The sequence below is a fragment of the Telopea speciosissima genome, chromosome 5 (assembly GCF_018873765.1).
Source record: "Telopea speciosissima isolate NSW1024214 ecotype Mountain lineage chromosome 5, Tspe_v1, whole genome shotgun sequence".
In the NCBI taxonomy this organism is placed as follows: domain Eukaryota; kingdom Viridiplantae; phylum Streptophyta; class Magnoliopsida; order Proteales; family Proteaceae; genus Telopea; species Telopea speciosissima.
Window position 1 is genome coordinate 50,732,542 of NC_057920.1, and position 23,598 is coordinate 50,756,139.

At 38.8% G+C, this 23,598-nt stretch overlaps 1 protein-coding gene across 1 annotated transcript in view; it reads right to left on the reverse strand.

The window, feature by feature from the left end:
* LOC122662252 overlaps positions 1 to 15,721 on the reverse strand; it is a 33,849-nt gene extending 18,128 nt beyond the window's left edge. The window contains exons 1-2 of the mRNA XM_043857835.1: positions 15,321 to 15,721; positions 15,076 to 15,117 (exon numbers count right to left, since the gene is read on the reverse strand). Of these exons, the coding sequence (XP_043713770.1) occupies positions 15,076 to 15,117; positions 15,321 to 15,462 (184 nt within the window). The 5' untranslated portion in view covers positions 15,463 to 15,721. The remainder of the gene's footprint in view (positions 1 to 15,075; positions 15,118 to 15,320) is intronic.
* Between the last annotated feature and the right edge of the window lie 7,877 nt (positions 15,722 to 23,598).

Here is a 23,598-nt window from a genome sequence, read left to right on the forward strand (position 1 = left end):
TCCTTCATCATAATACGATTAGGATTCAGGCCATATGAGACAGCATCTGGTTGCTGTGGACCACAATAAGAGAGGACAATAAAAAAAGCTTCAAAACCGCAGAAGAGAGGAAGGATGTGGATCAGGATTAATGCTCTGATACCAAGTAACAATTCTGACCTGCAACTGTAATCAGCAGAGAAGAAGAGAAGAGAAGAAGAAGAGAGATCGAATGGGAAGCAAGGAACTTCCCTCACGATTCTAATTAATTGAATCGTGAGGGGAGAGTATAATATTTATATCACTTAACCCAATTACAATGGAAATACCCAAACTACCCCAAGTACAGAAAATAAGAAAATAAAACAGAAACAGAAATAAAACTCAGACATAAAACAGACCAAAATACCCCCAGACTACTAATTCTAATCGGTATTCTTAACATGCAGAATTTCAAGTGGCAAAATTATATCTGGTTTGAATTCAGATCTGCAGCCCATTAAAAGCCAACTGCTTGCTAGTAATAGAGTTCCTTCCCTGAATGAAGCTTTTTGTCACATCCAGCGTATTGTGTCATCCTCTCTTGCTAAACTGATTTATCGCTCCCCTATAAGGAAAGTTTTGCCCTTGTTGCTAGCAGTGGTGGCCGTGATCGTAGTCATGGCACTGTATTTACTAGAAGAGGTTGTGGCTTAGGGGGAGGATGAGGGGTATGTGGTAATTATGGAGGTCGTGGACAGCACACTGACCAAGCCTTACGTCAGTGATCGCATTGTGGCAAGGTCAATCATATTATTGATAAAGTTTAGATTAAGTAAGGTAAACCTCAGTGGGCTCAGCAATTTGCTAATACTTCAGTGACTGAGGGGAATTTGTGTTGTGTCATCTAATGAAACTAATCTAGCTTCTTTATCTGGAAGAAATTTATGCAGTTTTTTTCTCTCGCAATGATCTGGTTAATCAATTACTGAAACGTGTCCAGCAACTTGAGTCATCCGCTGCTACCTTAGCCATTTAAGTACTGTTGCACTACTTGCTTCCTCCTCTCCTAACACTTGGGTTATTGATTCTAGTGCTTCATCCCATCTGACCGGTAAGTAAAAATGTATTTTTTTCCACAAAACTTGCCATCCATCTCGAGTCATTCTCGTTGACGGTTCTTCTACTAAAGTTTCCGATCATGGTGTCATTTCACTTCTTTATCCTTAGCATTTGTACTTCACATCCCACAATTACCTTTAAGTTTTCTTTCAGTTAGTCAACTTACTAGACCATTAAACTGTTTTGTTACCTTTTATCCATCTCATTGTGCCTTTCAAGATCAGGAAGATGATTGATGGAGGCGTGAGAATGATGGATTACACTATCTTGATGATCCTTCCTCTACAGTTGCTCCTGCCACCTTTATTGGTGCTTTTCTCCTCTTCAATGGCATCATTGGTTGGGATATTTGTCGCTTCCCAAGCTTCAGCACATGGTTCCCAGTTGAAAGTCTATTTTTCATATTGAGTGTAAATATAGTTGTCATGGTGTCGCCATATCGACGCCATGGCGTCATATCGTTGGAGAAGTGGGTATATAGACCACCGATATGGATGATGTAAGAATATCGATTGATATGGCCTCCATGTCGTCGCCATGGCGCCGCCATGGACACCATACCACGACATATGGCCATATCGGGCTACATGGTTGTTTCAAATCATAAAACTTAATTTTTTAACAATAATTTTTTTTAACCATTTTTTATTTTAATGTTTTTTCCTTAACATAAAAAAAATTAAAAAAACTTCAAACAGAAAACACTAATACACTATTGACTAATACACAATCACATATTCACATCAACAAAAATTTTTTTTTATTTAAATGGGTTGTTTATTAGCTTTATTCACTCAATATAAATTACGTTCTTGTAATTGTTGTTTTTATTTTGTTACTTTTGTAGTCACTTTCATATGAATCATATCTCAACTCTCATGACTTTTCAACTTTATTATCAGCAAGACTATTGCTATCAATTATTTGATAATCCATGATTTCATATACACTAATGGATATTACACTTTCATGAATTAAACCATAGTAGATTAGTAGTACACTTTCATGTTAATTTTTGATGTTATAGGGTATATATTATAGCATACTAAATGACATTAAAAATAGAGAAAATAAAAAATAAAACATGGTCGATATGATCGCCATGGCGGGCGACATGTCGATATATCGACATGACACCCCTCCACCGACTTGGATCGCCGTGACGACGTGACAACTATGAGTGTAAATCGTGTGAATTTGGAAAGCATCATCATACTTCCTTTCCTTCTCGTCCTCGTGATATATCTATAAGTCAGCCTATATTTTCTTTAAGCCCATTCTGATGTTTGGGTCCTTGTCATGTCAAAAGTTTGTCTGGTTTCATTTACTTTATTACTTTTGTGAACGATTATTCTCCATATGACATGGGTATTTTTGTTAAGGGATCGTTCTGAATTTTTTGTCTACATTTAAAACAATTTTGTAATAAAATAAAAACTTTGTTTGGTGTTTGTTTAAAAGCTTTTCATTTTGACAATGCTCTGGAGTACATTTAATGCGAAATTTCTTCATTTTGTTCTAAGCGTGGTATAATACGCCAGAGTGCCAGACTACTTGCACATATACTCCACAACAAAATGGCGTTGCTGAGAGGAAAATTCGACTTTTGTTGGATATTGCTCGGTCCTTAATGTTTCATATGAGTGTCCCAAAGAATTATTAGGGAGATGTGGTGTTGACAGCTTGCTATCCTATCAATCGCATGCCTTCCTCAGTTCTCAGAACAATAGTAAAAGGTTTGGGCTGCCAAGGCAAGTGCCCGGGTTCGAGTCTTGAGGGAAGCCACTTTGCTCAAAAATGCCGAAGAATAGGATCGACTCCAAACTCAACCCTCCCAGATCTTGCATAGGCAGGACCAGAACTGGGTAATGGCCCTTTATGGCCCCTTTTGGATTACCACCTCGGGTGTTTGGATGTACCTGTTTTGTTCATAATCCTCATCCTGATCTTGATAAACTATCTCCTCGCGTTGTTAAATGTGCTTTTCTTGGATACTCTAATACCCAAAAAGGTTACAAGTGTTATGATCATGTTACTCATCAACATTTTAATAGTGTAGATTTATAACTTTTTTTGGAAATACTCTGTATTTTTCTATTGAGGGGTGTGAATTGGACATTGAGTTCACTAATCCTCCACCCATACCAGTCTTTGATAGTTACAAGTTACAACTACTCCTCTACCGCTCATATTGTCAAGGCGTCTCCAAGACGTTGGAGGGGGCCTGGATGCAAGGCGATACCAACAAGACAAGAAGGTGCCTAGACACCTAGCGAACCCTTTATAATTATGCTACCACCCTTTGCACAGTCAGATTCTTTGTCTGGAGGTCCTCCTACAACTGATGATCTACCTGTTGCCCTTCGTAAAGGTACTTGATTGTGTACTCAAAAGTCTAGTATTTCTTATCCTATAGCTCAGTTTGTTTTTATTTCACATTTTCCTCCTCCAACTGATGATCTACCACCCTTTGATGATCTGCCTGTTGCCCTTCGGAAAGGTACTCGATCGTGGACTCAAAAGTCTTGTATTTCCTCCTGTTCTTTATAATTATGCTACTATCCTTTGCACAGTCAGATTCTTTGTTTGGAGGTCCTCCAACTGATGATCTGCCTATTGCCCTTCGTAAAGGTACTCGATCTTATACTCAAAAATCTTGTATTTCTTATCCTATAGCTCAGTTTGTTTCTGTTTCACATTTTCCTCCTCCAACTGATGATCTACCATCCTTTGATGATCTGCTGCCCTTCGGAAAGGTACTCGATTATGGACTAAAAAGTCTTGTATTTCTTATTCTATAGCCCAGTTTGTTTCTGTTTCACATTTTCCTCCTGTTCTTTGTAATTTTGCTTTGTCTTTGTCTATCATACTGTCCTAAAACTTATCAAGAAGCGCTATCTCATCTTGGATGAAAATCGACTATGTATGAGGAAATAGATGCATTGCTTAGTCATTAGACGAGGACTTCTGATTGATTTTTTACATCCAAGTAAGGACCTTGTGAAGTGTCGTTAGGTGTATACCATTAATTATAACCCTAATGGCTCTGTTGAATGTCTGAAAGATTGCTTGGTTGCTAAAGGTTAGAGCCAGACTTATGTGTGTAGATCACTTTGATACTTTCTCTCCAGTTGCATGACTTAACTCTATTTGTGTACTTATCTCTTTAGATGTTAATCATGATTGGTCTCTCTTTTCAACTTGATATAAAAGATGATATTCTATATGATCCACTTATCAGAGGAAGTGTATATGGAAAACCTCCAGGATATGTTGCTCAAGGGGAGAATGTATAAAAATTTTGTAGGCTTTGTAAGGCATCTATGGTATAAAGTAGTCACCACAAGCCTACTTTGATAAGTTTACTGAAGTTGTATATGGTTATGGATTCTCACAATGCTACTCTGATCACTCTATATTTGTTCATTGTCAAGGTTCCAAGATGATTATATTGGTCATCTACGTTGATGCTATCATTATTTCTGGAAATGGCTCTTCTAGTATAAAAGGTGTCAAAACCTATTTACAACAACACTTTCAGATGAAAGACTTGGGGTTCTCAAGTATTTTCTAGGAATTGAGGTTGTTCATAGCAAAAAAGATACTAGTTTATCAGAGGAAATATGCCAATGATCATTTGACTGAGATTGGAATGTTGGGTTGCAATCCTATTAACACACCTATGGATCCCCATAAAAAACTTGGGACTTCTGATGACACAAAATTTATGGACAAACATCATTACCGACGATTGGTTGGTTAACTTATATATTTTATTGTATTTTAAGGGTGCTCCAGGGAAAGAACTGATATATAAATGTCATGGTCATAATGATATTGTTGGTTATTCTGATGTTGATTGGGCATGTGTTAATGGTGATCTGAGATCAACTACAAGATATTATACATTTGTAGGAGGTAATCTTGTTATGTGGAGGAGTAAGAAACAACCTACAATGGTCCGTTCTAGTGTTGGGGTTGAGTATAGGGCCATGGCACACATTGCAGCTAAGTTGATGTCGTTGAAATCTCTTGTCCAAGAACTTGGTTTCCAGTCAACAAGCCTGTGGATATGTATTCTGATAATCAAGCCGCTATCTACATTGTAGGTAATCCAATCTTTCGTGAGAGAACCAAACATATTGAAGTCGAGAGTCATTTCGCGAAAGATGTTGTAATGTAGAAGTTGATTTCCACTCCCTTTGTTAGATCTACGGATCAGTTTTGTAATATGTTTACTAAAGCCCTATTTCAAAATGTCTTTCTTGAAGGGTGTTCCAAGCTAGACATGGGTGATGTCTATGCTCCAGCTTGAGGGGTGATGTAGATCCAAGTCTCCATGAGCTGAAGAAGCCCCCCTGATCATAGGGTTTTAGTAGGAGCCTTAGACTAGTATATACTTAGTTTATTTCAGTTCTACGCTTAGTTTTATTTTTATGTCTTTAATTGAACCGGTTCAAATTGGTTGCATCCAAATGGTTCAATTAAGTTGATTCAGTTTAAGTGAAGAGCTCCTATTGGCTAGTAGGATCTTATATCCTATTGGTTGATGAGGAATCTTCTTAGTTTAAGTTTTTAAAGTGTCTTTAAGTGTTAGGGTCAATTAGGTCTTTCTCTTTTAAGTTGTTTAACTTCTTATAAACCTCTCCATGAATTCTGAAGGAGAGAGAATTAGAATTGTATTAGGATTTAGGCCTAAGGCCTCTTTATATTAATAAATCGTGGGAGAGGCTCCCCCACCAATTAAAAGTTTAAAAAAAACGTCTCGCTGCTGGCTATTGCTGCTGTTGTTTCTCTCTTCTGAGAATGTCTTGTGAGTCATATCAAGACCCCCCTTGTGAGTCACATCAAGGTTGAAGGGCTGGTAGATTCCAGTAACTCCTTGCATCTGTTCATGATCGGGAGGTTCTACTTCAAGCTTCTTCAAGTTGCTGCTACTGCAGATCTTCAAGTCCAGTAAGTTTATTTAAATTCCTGCAATTCCCTTCTTCCACTAATCCTCCAACCTAACCCTAACCCATCCCATCGGTTCCCCCTAACCCTAACTTCACTTAACCACTGTTTAGCCTATTCCCTCCATCAATCATCATTAAACTTCATCCACAGCCTTCATACTTTATTCGACAACAACCCTAATTTCAATTCTCCATTGCAGCCTTATAATCCCTTAAACCCTAATTAAGCTCTACAGCCCTAACTTCAACCTAGACCTAACCATCCATCAAAATCTGATCTTTTTATTTTCATCTCACTCCCCACATTGCCATTAACACTCACTAGCTCACTTTCCCCAAATTCCATCTCTAACCCTAGATTCTAAAAACACCCAATTTTTACAAGGCCTCTAACCTGAAACCTAGATTTCCAACTTCATCCAAATCAAACCAAACTTATATTAATAGACTCCTAAAAACCTGCACATCATTACCAAATAAAACCCGAGCTCAAAACCCTAACCCTAACCCTAATTCTGCCTTAGTTTACCTATTCTATCCCAATCGGCCAGCATAGTTAAAAACTCTGATTTACCTGGTTCCTAGTAGGATCCTATCCTATCTAGGACAACATTAAGTGGTATCAGAGCCATGCATGAACATGGCAATCTAGTGTTGAATACAAATCTGCCATGCCCAACTGACCCTATGGCTGCTATAATGGAGATGCTGCAGAAGTTGAATGAAATGGTAACACGATTAGAAGAGCAAAGGATTACACCTCTTAGGGACAGCAACATTCCCTTAGAAGAGGATAGATTCCAAGTTAATTCTGAAGTACATGGAACCTTAGGAAGAAATAGACATCACAGAGATCATTCCAGGAATTGCAGGGACTACACAGATCATTCTAGAAATCATAGGGATCACCGAGATAGGAAAAATATCTACCCAGTCACTTCAGAGCTCAGCTCCAGGATCAATTCAACTCACTACGTCAAGGAACTATGACTGTAGCTAAGTACATGCAGCAATTTGATGCTCTTGCTTCTTGTACTAGCACTAGAGAAGGAGCTACTCAGATGTTATCTCGGTTTCGACTTGGATTGAGAGCAGATATTGTTAGGGCTATTGGAGTGGCTGATGTTAGAGTCATCAAGGACTGTTTTGAGAAAGTCCTGAAGGCTGAAGAATTATTGGCTGGAAATAGAAGATTTGATTCCTCTGCTAAAGGCACCAACAAAACTTTTCCAGCATTCAAGTCTACTACCAATGGCCACACTTGAGCTGGAAATTCTGCTGCTGGCCCTACTCGATCAGGCTACTCTATTGGTAGTCCGCCCTACAGCTCCTCCACGTGCTGATCATAAAAGTAAAGCCCCTGTAGACACCTGATTTTTGTCACCCCTCCCTGGCGATGATGACACACGGAGTACCGCTGTACCGACGACCTCTGTCTCAGATACCAAGAAATAATAAAATAAAAAATAGACTGCCTAAACCCCTGTCCATTGAGGTTGTGGCCTGACAGGGGCAAAATAGGAAATCACAAAAAAGGAGAGAAGAAGAAGAAATAAACTTTAAGAGGGGGAGGGTAAAAAGGTAAAAATAGAAAACAAAAAAGGAGAGAGAATGTGTGGACTTGGCCCATGGAAAAGCCCATTGGTGCCAAGTCCATAGAGAGATGCCACATGGCATCTAAAGGGAATTAAGAAGAAAGGGGTGGGTAAAATGGGGAAAGCTTTTAAAAGAAGATATCTAAAACCTAAAAGAGAGGGGTAGAATGGGAAAGTAAAAGAAGAAAGAAAATCTAGACCTAGGTTGGGAAAGGGGTAAAACAGTAAAAGCCTAAACCCTAGATAGGGGCTTTAAAAAGAAAAGAAGGGAATGTTTGAAAGGGGAGGGGAGCCGTCATTTCTCAAAAGGGGGAGAGAGAAAAACAGAGAGAGGATTGCCAAAAAGAAAAGAATGGAAAAAGAGAGAAGGAACAGTGAGAAAAGGAGAGTGATTTTCGGACTGAAAAGAAAAGGGGAGAAAAGAAAGAAAGGAAAAATCGAGAGAAAACGAGGGAGAAAAGAAGAAAGAAAGAGAGTGACAGCGGAGAGAAAATGGAGTAGCAGAGAGTGAAAAAAAAGAGCGTAGCAGAGGCACAGAGAGCAAAAAGAGAAGAATGAGAGAGATAGAGCAGCAGAGGGAGAGTGCAAAACGGAAGAAAGAAAGTGAAGAAAAGATCGAGAGAGACAGATAGTGTTAGAGAAGGAGTGAAAAAGAATTTGAGACAAGGAGAGCCGGAGGCTTCTCTGAGCCAGGAAGAAGGAACCGTTGCAGTTGATCGTGAACTCCTCATCTTCTTTTCTTCTTATTTCATTTTGTTGTTTCTTCACCTCATTTAGTTTTTGCTGTATTTTTCCTCTTTGTCTTCTTTGAGTAGTCAGTAATACCCCCTTCCCATCTATTTTCCCGGTCTGTAATAATCCCCACCCCTCTGGTTCGTGACCGTTGCGAACTGCTGATTGCATAGGGAGCTCCAAACAAGATCCCAGGTATATTTCTCTCCCTCTCATTTCCAATCTGTTCTTATCTTTTACATTTCAGACCTGCATTTCATTTGATTTAAGTCTTTGAAATATGTTATTCCATGCTTCAACTCATGTATTTCGTCCATTTGTGAATATTTTAGATGCCTGTGGTGTTATGTGCTATTGTGCTCTGGTTTCTATGATTTTGATGCTCTCTGTCTCCTTTCTCTTCTGAATACTTTCGGATCAGGTTTCAATTCTGTAGATGGTTCATGTTTTGCTCATATGGCCCTATCCCCATGATCCCAAGTTTTCTTACATTGATCGTTTGTTGTGTGGTATATTATATCTTGGTTTGAAAGGGTGAAATTCTACTATATTTCTTTTCTTGCTTACTGTTTCTGTGTATCATTTTGAGATTTGGTTTGGGTTTATGCTAATTATCCAAGTTATTTACTAGTCTGTGATTGTGAATTTTGTGATTTAATTCTCGAATCAGGTTAGTTTTGTGGGCTGAGTTAGATCGTTGTTGATATTAGAGTGGGTTAATGAACAATTAGTTTTTATTTTGCTGAGAGGATTTTGATCGGATTTCATCCCCATGTGGTTTTGGTGCTGATCTCTCAGACCTCCAAAATTGTGAATTTGAGTTGGGCCCAATAATTTGGACCCATTTGGCTTTTGGTTCTGGTCTGAGCAGACTAAATCTCTAATATTTTTGTCCCATTGTGTGAGAGAGCCGGTCAATCTTGCCCTTGGTTTGAAGATAACCCATTAACCGAAAAGAGTTTAAATGGCAATCTTGGGCCCAAGAGGGGTTTAGCCCTTAATTTCTGGCCCAGTATAGGCGGGACATCGACCAAAAGGGAAGGGATGTGGTTGGCCGTGTAACCAATTGGGCTTGGTTTTAGTTCGGGTTTCCCATTTAATAAATTGACAAATTAGAAATGGGCTCAATTGAATTTATAAACATGATTAAATGGTTGGGCTTTTGGAAGGTTGGGCCCATTTCTAGGTTGATATGACCGTGGCCCTCCAATGGTAATTGGCATTTAATTGGGAATTGGGTTTGGGCTTGAATTATGAGGTTTTGGATTTGGTTTAATTAGGATTTTGGGTATGGGCGGTGTTCCCATTCTAGGCCCATCTGGATTTGGAGCCATTTAACCTTGGCTTTGGTTTGGGTATTGGCCCATTAACCTAATTTTGCTTGAGTGGGGAGTTTGGGCCCATTCCTTTGGGCCCATGAGTGCACTTTAGTATTGACTTAGGATTAAGTAATAATTATTCTCCTCCTAATTCATTTCATTTCGAATCGGGGTTATGGGATTCCAAATGAATTTCTAAAACCTATTTTGGGTAGAATTAGAACGTGTGCGAAGGAGTGAGAATGCCCATCTAGTGGCCCGAGTTGAAAACGTTACACGATGGGATCCCGTGGGACGTAGGTGTACGCTCTTGAGGACAGGGTTGGGCTAGCCCTTCATCTAGCCCATGAGTGATCATGTTCCTTTGCTTAATCATCTTGATGTATGTTTTCTGTCTTTCATGCTCCATGCTCATTGTATTATACTCCATGTTTTGTGCTTAGTATGTCTTTGTATGTTAGTGTAATGTTTAATTAGTTCGCCTATTTGTTTGTTTACATGTAGTTTAGAACAATTTAGAAATCTGGCTTAGGTTTTGAACCCTTGTACATAGCTACCTAGCTTCAAGTGCCTAGCTTAGGATGACCTAGATTTAGAATGCCTAGCTTTAGGGTTTGCAAGCCAGCTTATGCAAGCAATGGTCCAAAGAAGGATGACCGGCTCTGGGCCGGGCAGACTGGGTGCCTAACACCTTCCCAGTCCGTAACCTGACACTTGCCCAATGATCTGGGTAGACCACAGCCTTATCCAATGAGTCATAGTTTCTCCCTATTCGTGGGAGAAATTTGTGGGTCCTAGACCCTTTCTAGGTGGCGGCTTCCTATTGACCCATTTACCCTCTTAGGAGGGATTAGGGTCCTGGCTTTAGTGCACCGGCGAGATCCGTTTCGCATCGAGAACCAACCCCCTATCGGGGAAATTCAGATTTTTCGGAATCCATGGTTCTTACAGCCCCCATGGACAATAGTGATCCTCACAAGTGTTTCCATTGCAATGAGATTGGACACTATGCCAGGGAGTGCAACAAAAGCACAAATCTGTCCATGTGGCTAAGAAGGAAGATGAAGCCCCTGATGATTACTTAGCTGATTATTTTGAAGAGTTGGGTGGTGATGCTCAAGGTGTTCATCTTATTACTCAAGTCTTCATGGATAAGGTGGTAGAAGATGGAGAAGTGGTTGTGAACAATTCATAGGAAGGCATTCAAGTTGCTGTACTTGAAGAGGTGGAGCTCGATGAGAAGGTTATCAACATTGAAGACCCTAGGGAGGTTGAACACATAGACTTTGTGATGCCCCCTTGGTTCTTTGAAGAAAAGGCTCCACAACTTGAAGACTTTGTTCCTAATACTCCTGGTTCCCTAGAATTCTGTCCGGAAAGTGTTAGAGCTGCTGCCCACATGTTGTTTCCCCCTCATCATCACAAAATTCGTGGACGGATCTCCTCCAAACAGCATGGCACTTGGACTCCTACTCATGATGTCAAGAAGCTTAGCCCCAAGCTGTAGGAGTGTTGCATGGATTTCACCCATTCATCGGAGATGAATGTTTCTAAGTCAGGGAGAGTTGATGTAGATCCAAGCCTCCATGAGCTGAAGAAGCCCCCCTGATCATAGGGTTTCAGTAGGAGCCTTAGACTAGTTTATACTTAGTTTATTTCAGTTCTATAATTAGTTTTATTTTTGTCTTTAATTGAACCGGTTCAAATTGGTTGCATCCAATTGGTTCAATTTAAGTTGGTTCAGTTTAAGTGAAGAGCTCCTATTGGCTAGTAGGATCTTATATCCTATTGGTTGATGAGGAATCTTCTTAGTTTAAGTGTTTTAAAGTGTCTTTAAGTGTTAGGGTCAATTAGGTCTTTCTCTTTTAAGTTGTTTAACTTCTTATAAACCTCTCCACGAATTCTGAAGGAGAGAGAATTAGAATTGTATTAGGATTTAGGCCCTAGGCTTAGGCCCTAGACGTCTTTATATTAATAAATCATGGGAGACTGGGAGAGACTCCCCCACCAATTAAAAGTTTAAAAAAATTGTCTCTTGCTGCTGGCTATTGCTGCTGCTGTTTCTCTCTTCTGAGAATGTCTTGTGAGTCATATCAAGACCCCCCTAGTGAGTCATATCAAGGTTGAAGGGCTGGTGGACTCCAGTGGCTCCTTGTATCTGTTCATGATTGGGAGGTTCTACTTCAAGCTACTTCAAGTTGCTGCTACTGCAGATCTTCAAGTCCAGTAAGTTTATTTAAATTCCTACAATTCCCTTCTTCCTCTAATCCTCCAACCTATCCCTAACCCATCCCATCGGTTCCCCCTAACCCCAACTTCACTTAAACACTGTTTAGCATATTCCCTCCATCAATCATCATTAAACTTCATCCACAGCCTTCATACTTTACTCGACAATAACCCTAATTTCAATTCTCCATTGCAGCCTTATAATCCCTTAAACCCTAATTAAGCTCTACACCCCTAACTTCAACCTAGACCTAACCATCCATCAAAATCTGATCTTTTTATTTTCATCTCACTCCCCACACTGCCATTAACACTCGACCAGCTCACTTTCCCCAGATTCCATCTCTAACCCTAGATTCTAAAAACACCCAATTTTTACAAGGCCTCTAACCCGAAACCCTAGATTTCCAACTTCATCCAAATCAAACCAAACTTACATTATAGACTCCTAAAAACCTGCACATCATTACCAAATAAAACCCTAACCCTAACCCCTAATTCTGCCTTTGTTTACCTATTCTGTCCCAATCGGCCAGCATAGTTAAAAACTCTGATTTACCTGGTTCCTAGTAGGATCCCATCCTATCTAGGACTACATTAAGGGGGAGTGTAAATAAATTGTATCATAGGTTAAGGGTACAGCAGGTTAAGTTATATGTTATGTTCTTGGTTCCTATTACTGGATTTATGTGTAATTATACACAGACCTGTCCTTTTCTGTAATATTCCTTAGTTACTTTATGAACAAAAATATTGGTCTCGGATTCTTGGTTAGTGATACGATTACTACACCGAGACCCTCCTTTGTTCTCTACTCTTCTTCTCCACCTTGTGCAGGTGCTGTTTCCTTAGTTTTTGGTATTGTTATAGTATTTATTTGAACATAGGATTAAAAAAAGGGGGATGAAATTGCTTAATTAATCAACATTAGAGAGGAGCTTAGGAGAAGCTTTTAGACTCAGATGTTTGAGTCTAATTTGCTCCAGATACGGAATTTGGGCAGTTGTCAAGCTGCCAAAAAGCATTCAAGTTCAAAAGATACTGCAGCTTCCGCAAACTTTATTTAAATATCACAAAGTGGCTTTTACAGTGAAGGGAATCAAAATGAGATTAGCATGGTCACCAGCCCCCCAACACCCTACACTATGACTTACTAAAAGGAAAGTTCAGAGGAAACTCTCTCAAACAACTCCTGCTACCCCAAAGGCTTCCATAAATAACTATGTGAAACTATGGGGATTTGGTAAGCCTAATTAGGAATGAATAACAGTTGAATCTATGGGATCTGCTATATGATCCAACAATCCATAAAAAATCACCTCAAATTTGGGGGAAGAGCAGAAAACTTCAATACAGACTTCCACATTCTAACTTATCCATATGGTTACTGTAGGATGCTTCCATGCTAAATGATTTTAGTGGTCCTGGTTTCTTTCTTTGGCTCACACATCCTTACTAATATTGTCATCAATTAGATTATTCCATTGGTTGATTTCAGTGTTTTCAGTTATATGATTCTCTCAGAATTCATGTTAAAGCGGATTAAATCACTCAATTGTTGAATACTAGTGACCTACAGGTTTCTTCAAGTTAATGAAATAGGTCCATAAAGTAGGTTTGCTCATCTTCCATTGTTAGTGATGGCATGATCAGTTAGTGGCCTCTGAAATTTAGTAACCCATTGTTTCTGCTACACTACTTGTGTAAAGAGCCCAATGTTCTACATCAGACAACCTATGAGGAAAGACAATTCCATCTAATGGCTTGGCAAGTCTTTCATTATTTCTTAACAAGACTATCAATAACTCCTGTCATACAAAGAGATGTAATGCAAAAAAGTGACAAGAAACATACATCTCACAATTAACCAATGGGCTAAACCTAAACCTTTATTTAAAAAAATATTGGTTTTCTCATAACATGTAAACCTACCATAGATGACATTGACTTGTGGCAGAACAAACTAATTTCATTTCTACACAAGCCACTTGCTTCAATAGCATTCATTTCAGTTATGTAACTATTCACACGAAGTGAATTTACTAATATAACTTATTGCCAAATATAAAAACCACTACAGGAAATAGATAAATTTTCTAAAGAAAAAGAAATTAAAAAAATATGTTATGTTTCGTATCAACTTCTTAGTAACCATGATCTGGAAATGCAACATTAAGGCTGTGTTTGGTATGCATTCTAGGTCGATTTCACACTCTTGGATGATAAAAATAGTTACATTCTTGGATGATAAAAACAACTATTTTTATCATCCAAGAATGTGAAATCAACCTAGAATGCATAACAAATACAGCCTTAAGATTATAAGTAACGGCATAAAGATCACTTACACCAATAAAGCTCAAATATTGTAAGGAAAATGATTACAGATGCTCCCAGGCAGATACCTAATCAATATTGTTTGATCCATAAATTACACATAATGTGAATGTTAGGAAACCACGGCAAAAAGCTTCATATAATCTACTACCTAGTGACTAATAGAAAAATTCTAACCTACAGTACATCATGTTATCTCAAATAGATGTCATATGTTAGCTGATAGAAGTATCATCTCATTAGAGATGAGGTTATGTATCCAAAAAACCTCAACTACAGGATCAGTCAGTACCTTCTTTTTTTTTTCCTTTTTTTGGATAGGTTAAACCACTTTGGACAAAAATGCCAAGGGTTAGGACCAACTCCAGACTCACCCCTTGGGACAGCATTGGGTAATGGTCTTCACTTCACCCTAGAGAGTTCAAGTTTTAATGGAAGTAAGGTTACCCAGACATTCTTCCAGAAAGTCCAAAACTTACGCCAACGAGAAAGAAATGTTTCATTCTGTTCAATTATTTAGTAACTCAAACTTAAAGCATGCAAGATCAACCACACACACATATACACAACAAAATCGGATACTCAATAGACAGGTCATTTGAGATTTAACACACAGTTGTCCCGTATTGAATCGCAAGATTATCCACAAGTTCAACTTTCTAGTTTCTCCTTATTGTGATAAAAATCTTGTTTAGATTCAATCAGAGACGAATCGACACAAAACTCAGCAAAGCAAACTATATCGCACTTCTACAGAATGTGTATACTCAGAACACTACATTTCAATAAAATTCTTATAACCTAGCACCAGATCAACAAAGCACTTACCGGGTAAACCCTGCTGAAGAAACTCCAACTGAGACTTCACACCTAAAAGAGAAAGAAACCAATCTTGGTCACATGCTACACGAAGCCCTGATCAACCATTGCAAGCAAAACGAAAAAAGACCATCACTCAAAAACCAACTCTAGCAAAACTCAGATCAATATTTGCCAAGCAAAGTGCAAAATAGAAATACCCATCTCCTAAAACATCAATATATCAATAAAGAAGATCAATATTAGATACGTACCTTGTTGAATGCAGAGAATCATGGGGGAATAGCTGGTAATGACGCTTATACACAGATCTCTCCTTTTTTCCCATGAATTTGGACTACCTTCTGGTTGATCATCGTGAAGATTGAAGGTCGTTACAGTGAGAGAAACACTCATTTTCTCAGAATCTCTGGGTTATCTTTACATGATCAAACGATAACAAGGAAATTCTACTAACAGGAAGAACATAACTGCTTTTTTCACTGGTTTGTTATTATCAGATCCAAAGCGATTCAATTATTCTGGTGGTTGGACATGGAAAGTGTCTCTTGGACGGTGAAGACGAAGAAGAAAGTTAAAGACTAAAGAAGCACCAATCATGCATTCATGTCTGAACCTGAAGCTCAACAAATCTAGCTAAAACCCAGAGAAACCGGGCGAGAATCACTCGAGTTAGAACTCCCCCAAGACTGCTTTGAAGTTCACACGAGAGTGGTAAAAAGTATAAACTGGTTTTATTCATTAGAGGGCAACAAAGTCTTTTACTTAAAAGGAAAGAGACACACACACAAAGGTGCCAACGTATCCTAAATTCCTAACCGGTTAAGAGAACTTGCTTTTCCTAATTTGAGAAAAAGAATACTGTTTGGTCGTGCAGCCCTGTCCCCACAAGAGCGGGCAAAATTATCGTTCAGCCCCCCCCTGAAATTAAAAATCTCATTTATGTTGATGTTATAGACAAAACGAGAATATAAAACAATGTAGAAAAGAATGAAAATTATAACAACAATCACAAAGTCACACAAAGATTTACATGGTTCGACAAGTTAACTACATCCACGGTGATTTGAGATCTGTTTCCCCATCAATAGAGAATAGGGTTACACGCGTTTGTCCTCACACCTCTCTCAAATTGTATACAGAGAAATAACTATTGCTACAAATTTATAATGAAACCCTATAAAGGAAATTTATGAAAATATTATATAGCCCTAAAAAGATTTTCTCAGCCACCTTGCGCATTAATCTATGTCACTGGTAGGGCTTCGACAAACTAATGGGTCCATGTGGGGTTAGGGGGATGGGGCCTGGTAATAACATAGATTAACGCATAAGGTGGGCTGATTCCTTTGGGCCTTGTGGCCCTTCGGAGTCAGCCTACTTATGCAAGTAACAAAATACAAGATATCATACCTCTACCAGATGCCTCTAAGTGCACTTTCATTGGCCCCAAGGTTGTGCATAGCCACCCCACCAGGCAATCTCTTGCGCTCCCAATATTTATAAATAAAAAAAATTGCAATAATAGATTCTAAATCCGTGGTTTTGAACTACTTCAGTTTTTTTTTTTTTTTTTTTTTGCTTTCTTTGGTGTGTCCTATCAAAGTGCCCAATGAGACTTTAACTACATCAATAAGAAATTTTTTTTTAATCACTAAGGGAGGGGAGAGGAGGGAAGGGGTGGGGGAAGATGTCTTATTTCACAAATGCGAAATAGGAGAATCGATCCCTTGGGCTATCTGGGGCATGCACTGTACTAATCTTTATCCTCTCAGGTTCTCTACCTGGTACAGTTCGTCTGGTTCCTCTCATAGTGAGACAGAAATGATCACATTACCCTCTACCCGAACACACTGCCCAGGTGGGGTCCACCCCCCTCTTATTAGAGGTACTAGGAAACTGTACCTGACAGAGAACCTGAGAGGATAATTTTCCAAAGGTAACCCACTAACGAACTGAGCAAGCAGTTGTTGAATCCATTTCAATTGAATCAATCCAAAACGAGTGAACAAATAAAAAATGATTAAAATTTAATGAAAACAACTATTTGTTTTGACAACTAAACAGAAATGTTTCAGATATTCTTACCGCAAGGCTCAAAATGAAACAGAATTTACAATTAAGATTTAAAGGGATATACATAAGCTAAAGAAAAAATATGACAAGAAAATAATTGCACACAATATAAGAAGCTTCTTGAGGGTATACCGTACGTATATGGGACAAACGAGTTAAAGATGAAACTTAAATTCAGACTTGTTATATTTAGCATCGGCCAACCCCATTTATTTCATGATTATTATTTTTTATTTTATGTGGGGGCCATATTTCTGAATTTTGATTCTTTTTTGTGTGTTAAAGACAGATGTATATATTCTGAATTCTGATATTAACAAGCTTCTTATTTTCATTAAAAAAAAAAAAATAACAAGGTTATAAACCATTACAGCATGTCGAATATTATCTATCAAGGGGCAATTTGGTCTGCACAAGGGTTTTAGTAATTGGTATCGGTATTGATATCGGTCTCTATTGATATCTGATATCAATTCGGATTGGTTATGTTTTCTTTAAAAAATTTGATTTTTTTTAATATATATTTTTACCCTTGTCCGTACCAATCCACTAATAAGGGAGCAATCAAAAATTGGTATCAATCTCCATTGATATTGATACGAATCGACTGATTTGAATGATACGATACTGATTCCTCAAACGGGAGTCAACACCTAAATTGATTGGACAATTTCCCCATGCATCATCTAGTCATTGGTTGTTTACAATTTGTTCTTGATCTTGTCATGTGTCAATATTGATGCTTTGAGAATAATTTGCATTGTTCAAAAAATAGCTGCAAGGATTCTATTCTTAAGAGGTCATATGGTTGACATAGACTATTGAATTGACATTGAAGCTGCCTACCCAAAAAAATAATGACATTAAAGCCTATCTATAGAATATGCTCTATGATTGGAATGATTAATGGGTAAAATACACATACCCCCTAAAATGCACCCAATATTTCTCATATCCCCCTAAGGTTCTGACAAGTCCACGTACACGGTATATCCCTTACAAATTCCACGTACCACCCCTACTTTATCCCTCTAAAGCCATTTTAAATCCACATCAGGCATTAAATGCTTAAAATGATCAAACTACCATTTCTTCTATTTTTTTTTAAATTTGAAAATACCTAATTGTCCTGACCTATTTGCTTAAATTTGAGAAGATCAAAATGCCCTCATCTTCACCAAATCATCATCTTCTTTTACGATGTAGATACCCACCACCACCACCACTGCTGCCACCCACCATTAACACCATCACCACCATGAAGCCCCAGCTCCAGCACCACCTCCAACTCCTACACCCCTATCAATTCCACCACTGAGTCGCCCTCCCTTGCCTATTCCTCCACTAACACCGCCATCCTTACCATTGAAATTCAGGCAGCCATGGCAGGGCTCCTGAGACATGAATCCCTCAGTCAAGGATAGGCTGAGAGGGTTGAGGCTGGTGAAGGAACTGGCGACAGATGGGTAAGCTTGGAGGGCGGCAGGGATATCTTCGGCCCAGCAGTAGAAGTGGGAGAGATCAAGGGAGGAAAGAGAAGAGCAAACATCGAACAAAGGCAAAAAGTCAGTGTCGGGAGGGGAGGGGCAGCGTTGGTGCCATTGCACGAGCTTGACATGGCGGAGATTAGGCCAACAAGGGGCGAGGAGGAGAAGTGTATTATGGGTGCGGGCGTAGACGGTGAAAGCTTTTGGGCAAAAAGGTCTAAACTAGGGGAGAAATCGGAGGGTGAATGGCCCCAGGGAGAGATCAGGGAAAGGTCGAGGTTGGTGACGACCTTGAAGTAGTCTGGGATCAAGAAGGGGTCGCAAATGTTGCCTCGGAGGGTGAGCGAGGTGGGGGTCTGACGCTCCAGCATCATCCATCTGTGGGAGACTTAAGACATGGAGTTGCGGGTTCTGATGTCTTCAACCAGAGCAAACACGTTCGACAGAATCACATCGGGGAGGTCATGGATTCCTGCCATTCCTTCCCTGATTTCTCCAGATCCCGAGCTCCCCAGACGGCTTTCTCTCTCTCTCTCTCTCTCTCTTCTCTCTCTATTACTGTCTACCTGTTTGGGGGGTTTCCCACAAAATCCTCGACGGGATAAGATCATAAGATGAGATTTGGTTAGTTTCAGCAGTGAATTGAGTAATGATTCTGATGACTGATATGAGAGAGAGAGAGAAAGATGAATGAGCGAAACCATGGAAAGTCGGACAGAAGAGATGAGCCCGTGGCATCCACTATAAATAGGGGGAGGCAGGGGATATTGTGGGGCTAAAATCGATGGTCGTCGGCGATTTGACGCAATGGGGTAGAGATCGACCAAATCAGACGTCTGATTTGCTTTCTTGTCTCATTCAAAGGCCATGAATCCTTCTCTCCTTCTTGAAATTGGGCCCGATGGCCTTGCCAGAAAACCCCTGTTTGGCAACTCTGTTAATTGATGCCAAGGTGCATCCAATGAAAACAATCTCTGCCATGGCTGCCTGAATTTCAATGGCAAGGGCGGCAGTGTTGGTGGAGGAATAGATGAGGGGGACTCGGTGGTGGAATTGGTAGAGGTGGTGCTGGAGGTGGGGCTTCACAGTGGTGATGGTGTTAATGGTGGGTGGCGGTTGCGGTGGCGGCGGTGGTGGTAATATTGGGTATTTACATTGTTAAAGAAGATGATGATTTGGGAAAGATGAGGGCATTTTGGTCTTTTCAAATTTTAGCAAATAGGCTAGGACAATTAAGTCTTTTCAAATTTTAAAAAAGATAGAAGAAAAAGTAGTTTTGTCATTTTTAAGCATTTAATGCCTGGTGTGGACTTAAATGGCTTTAGAGGGGTAAAGTAGGGGTGGTACATGGAATTTGCAAAGGGTGTACGTGGACTTGTCAGAACCTTAGGGGGGTATGAGAAATATTGGATGCATTTAGGATGGTACATGTATTTTACCCATGATTAATTCATCCCTCCATATGGTAGAAATAGTTGTGAAACTCTTTTCCTTTTTTTCTTTTTTGTTAGTTAAAATGTTTTTACAATCAATGGTTTTTTACTTACATGGTTCCTTTCGTCAAACTTATCATTGGATGAAAAACCCTCATATTGATTAGTTATGGGTCAATTTCTAGGTCAACCTTTGCCTATATATTATAACTGTATAATTTATTATATTCTATTTTCTAATTATTTCTATATAAAATTATATTATAACAATAATTCTAGTAAAAGATAACACTACAAAAATGTTCAATATTGCTAAACTAAGGAAGAGGTAGGATACTAGGATCCTATTGGGATATCTACCTTTAATATAATATTGGATAATGTAGCATAGCTTTCAACGTCATTTAGTTGTCATATGCGTGAGGGTGATGTGACAATTCTGACTCTTGAATACTAGGAAAATTATAAATTGGTCACATGTAAAATTTCAATTTTAAATTTAATCATAATACCCCTTTCACATGTATTATTCGCATAAATTTTGGATGAAATTTTGATATATGAGCGGGATTTGTGGAGAGTCCAAATATATTCTAACAATCTATATTTGTAAAGATAAAACCAAATTTGTAACGTTATAATAGTAAATTTGAATTTCTTCCAAACTTTGAAGCTTTGTCCCCCCACATTGAAAATAGTATAATTACCACTCCGACACCCCCCTAAAAATAAAATAAAATAAACAAAAAAACAAGAAAACTGCCATTTTCAATCGTGTTAGAAGAGCACAGATTATCAAGCCCTTCAAGTTCTTTTTTGTATTCCTAACCTTGTTTCGATGGATGTGTTTTCTTTGTCATGTGTTCATTCATTCTTAACCAAATATTTCCACTAGCATATGTTCTTTTTCCTAGCAGTTGACTCAGATCTGCAAAATAAACTGCCATTTTAGAAGCAGCCATATAAGAAGCTAAGGAGAATCCCACAGCTTCAGTTGCAACAAAACCAGTTATAGAAGCGTGGTTACACCCATTTACATGTGTATTAGCTGGATGACTGACCGAGTAGAAAACAATAACCTAAAACGATGCAGAAAAGAATGGAAAACGCAAACAAACAATTATAAAGTGCACAAGGATTTACGTGGTTCGGCAAGAGTACCTACGTCCACGGTCAGATAAGATATGTTTCACTATCAATGGAGAATAGGGTTACAACCGTTCATCCTCACACCTCTCTCAGATTGCATTACAAAGAAAGAACCCTCGCTACAAATTTTTTGTGAAACCCTATAAAAGAATTTTATTGGAATACCCATATAATCTTCAAAAATATTTCTCAGCTAAACTTCCAATGGTAGTTTTTGGAGATATCAGAAATTAGTTTATACAAAAAAAAAAAAGAGTTTATACATTATCCACAATGCCATATGCATAGTTGGAAAACCAGGTTTTGACTGGGGCGAGTTGCCCTAGTTGAGTCAAAATTTTGGAAAATTTGGCCAAGAGTTATGCAGACTAGGGCAGGGTAAAAAATGACTAGACTGGGTCATAAATCGTCCGAATCAAATAAGGCACGGTATTTTACGGATCTTTATCCCCTCAATTTACCTGTCCGTCAATTTCCTCAATTCCATCTAATAGGGGGCAAAAATGACCATCCTACCCCCTGCCCGAACACACTGCCCAGGTGAGGTCCACCTCCCTTTATTAGATGGAATTGGGGAAATTGACGGGCAGACACATTGAGGTGATAATTTTCCTATTTTTACCTGAGTCGTGACAAACTTGGCGAGTTTAGCATTTTCTTAAAAATAAGGTCTGGTCAATTTGAAACTAAGTTGAGCAAAATAGTAAATCCATAACCTAAAACAATAAGAAACCTTCAACTCCTCGACTCCCTTCTCTTGTTCAATGGTATAAACTCAAAATGCATTGATATGTGATTCCTTGCTTTTATTTTTATTTATTTTTTGTATTTTTCTGATTTTTTTACCAATTTATACATATTTACATTAAAAAAAAAACGTGACTCGCCTTGACCAGGTTTGACAAGGCCAAGTCACCCAGTTTTTCTAAAAGATGAGTCAAGTACAAAAAACCTGGTTTTCCAACTATGACTTTTTTTTTGGTAACAAATTTTATTATCTTTGAAACAAAGTTTCATAACAATCATCAAAGAGAGCTAAAGAAATACAAGAAGGGGGAGAGAAAAACCAAATACAATTAGACTGAGAAGAGGTACCCAAAGAAGCAAGAGAATCCACAACTTTGTTGGCTTCACGCAGGTTGTGAACGAAGATAATCTGATGGAGCAAGGAGGTAAGATGTTTGCAATCCGAGATGAGGGATGAGATCCTCCAAGGGATAGAGGCAACCTTAAGATTGAGAATATCAACCACCAGCAAGTTGTCACACTCTATGATCACATTTAGAATTCTTTGGAGATATGCCATTGTCAGAGCTTGACGAACGGGTAAAGTTTCAGAAACTAAAACATAATTCCACCCAATGCCCATCGAGAAACAGCACTGAAAAGTAGAACTTGCAATTCTACAAACTCTGTCGATGCCCGCGTTACCAGGATTACCTTGACTGGAACCATCTGCATTAAATTTCACAAATGGAAGTGAAGGGGGAGACCACTTCACCAACCTATAAGTGTGATCGATGGGTGACCCGATGTTCTTGATTTGATCTCTGGCACTCGAAATGGCTCTTAGAAAAACCGCACGAGTGTTGAAGTTGGAGTTATTGTAAATATGATCCCAGTAGCTCTTCCAGACAAACCACAAAATAAAACAGAAAATCGAGACTTTGAATTGCTCCTCTCGATTCCGATTAGCATTAATCTTCAGAAGGTCCTCTAGAATGAGTGCAATATCTCCACTATTAAGAATACCTATGAGGCCTGATTGAACCCACAAATCCTTAACTACCTCACAGCCTACGAATAAGTGATTTGCAGATTGAAGTTGTTGGTGACAAAGCTGACATAATGGATCAAGATTACAACCCCGCGAAATGAGAATGTCCAGTAAAGGGAGTTTGTGATGCAAAATCTTCCAAATGAAAATCTGGACTTTAGGAGTTGTAGGAAGATGCCAAATTTTTAACCAAGAACCAGGATTAACATTTTGTTTGTCCCCTCGAATTGCAATATTATAAGCTGAAGCCACTGTGAAAATTCTAGATGCATTAGCAGTCCAAACAATTTTATCTTCAGTTGGAAATATAGGTAGAGGGATAGAAATGATTGCAAATGCTACTTCGGGAGGCCACCAAAAGAAGATCAAATCCGTCCTCCAACAATAGGACAACTGATCAATGAGATGAGCATTTGAAGTAGGAGCAAATGGATGTAATGGATAAGGGGCTTTGAGGGGGGGGGGGTTGGGAATCCAATAGTCAGACCAAGGATTGATGGTAATACCATTTCCAACCTGATAAAAAAGACCTTGATGCAGGAGATCTCTTGCAGAATAGATAGACTTCCAACCCCAAGAAGCAAAGGGCAAACAAGGAGCATCAAGAAAG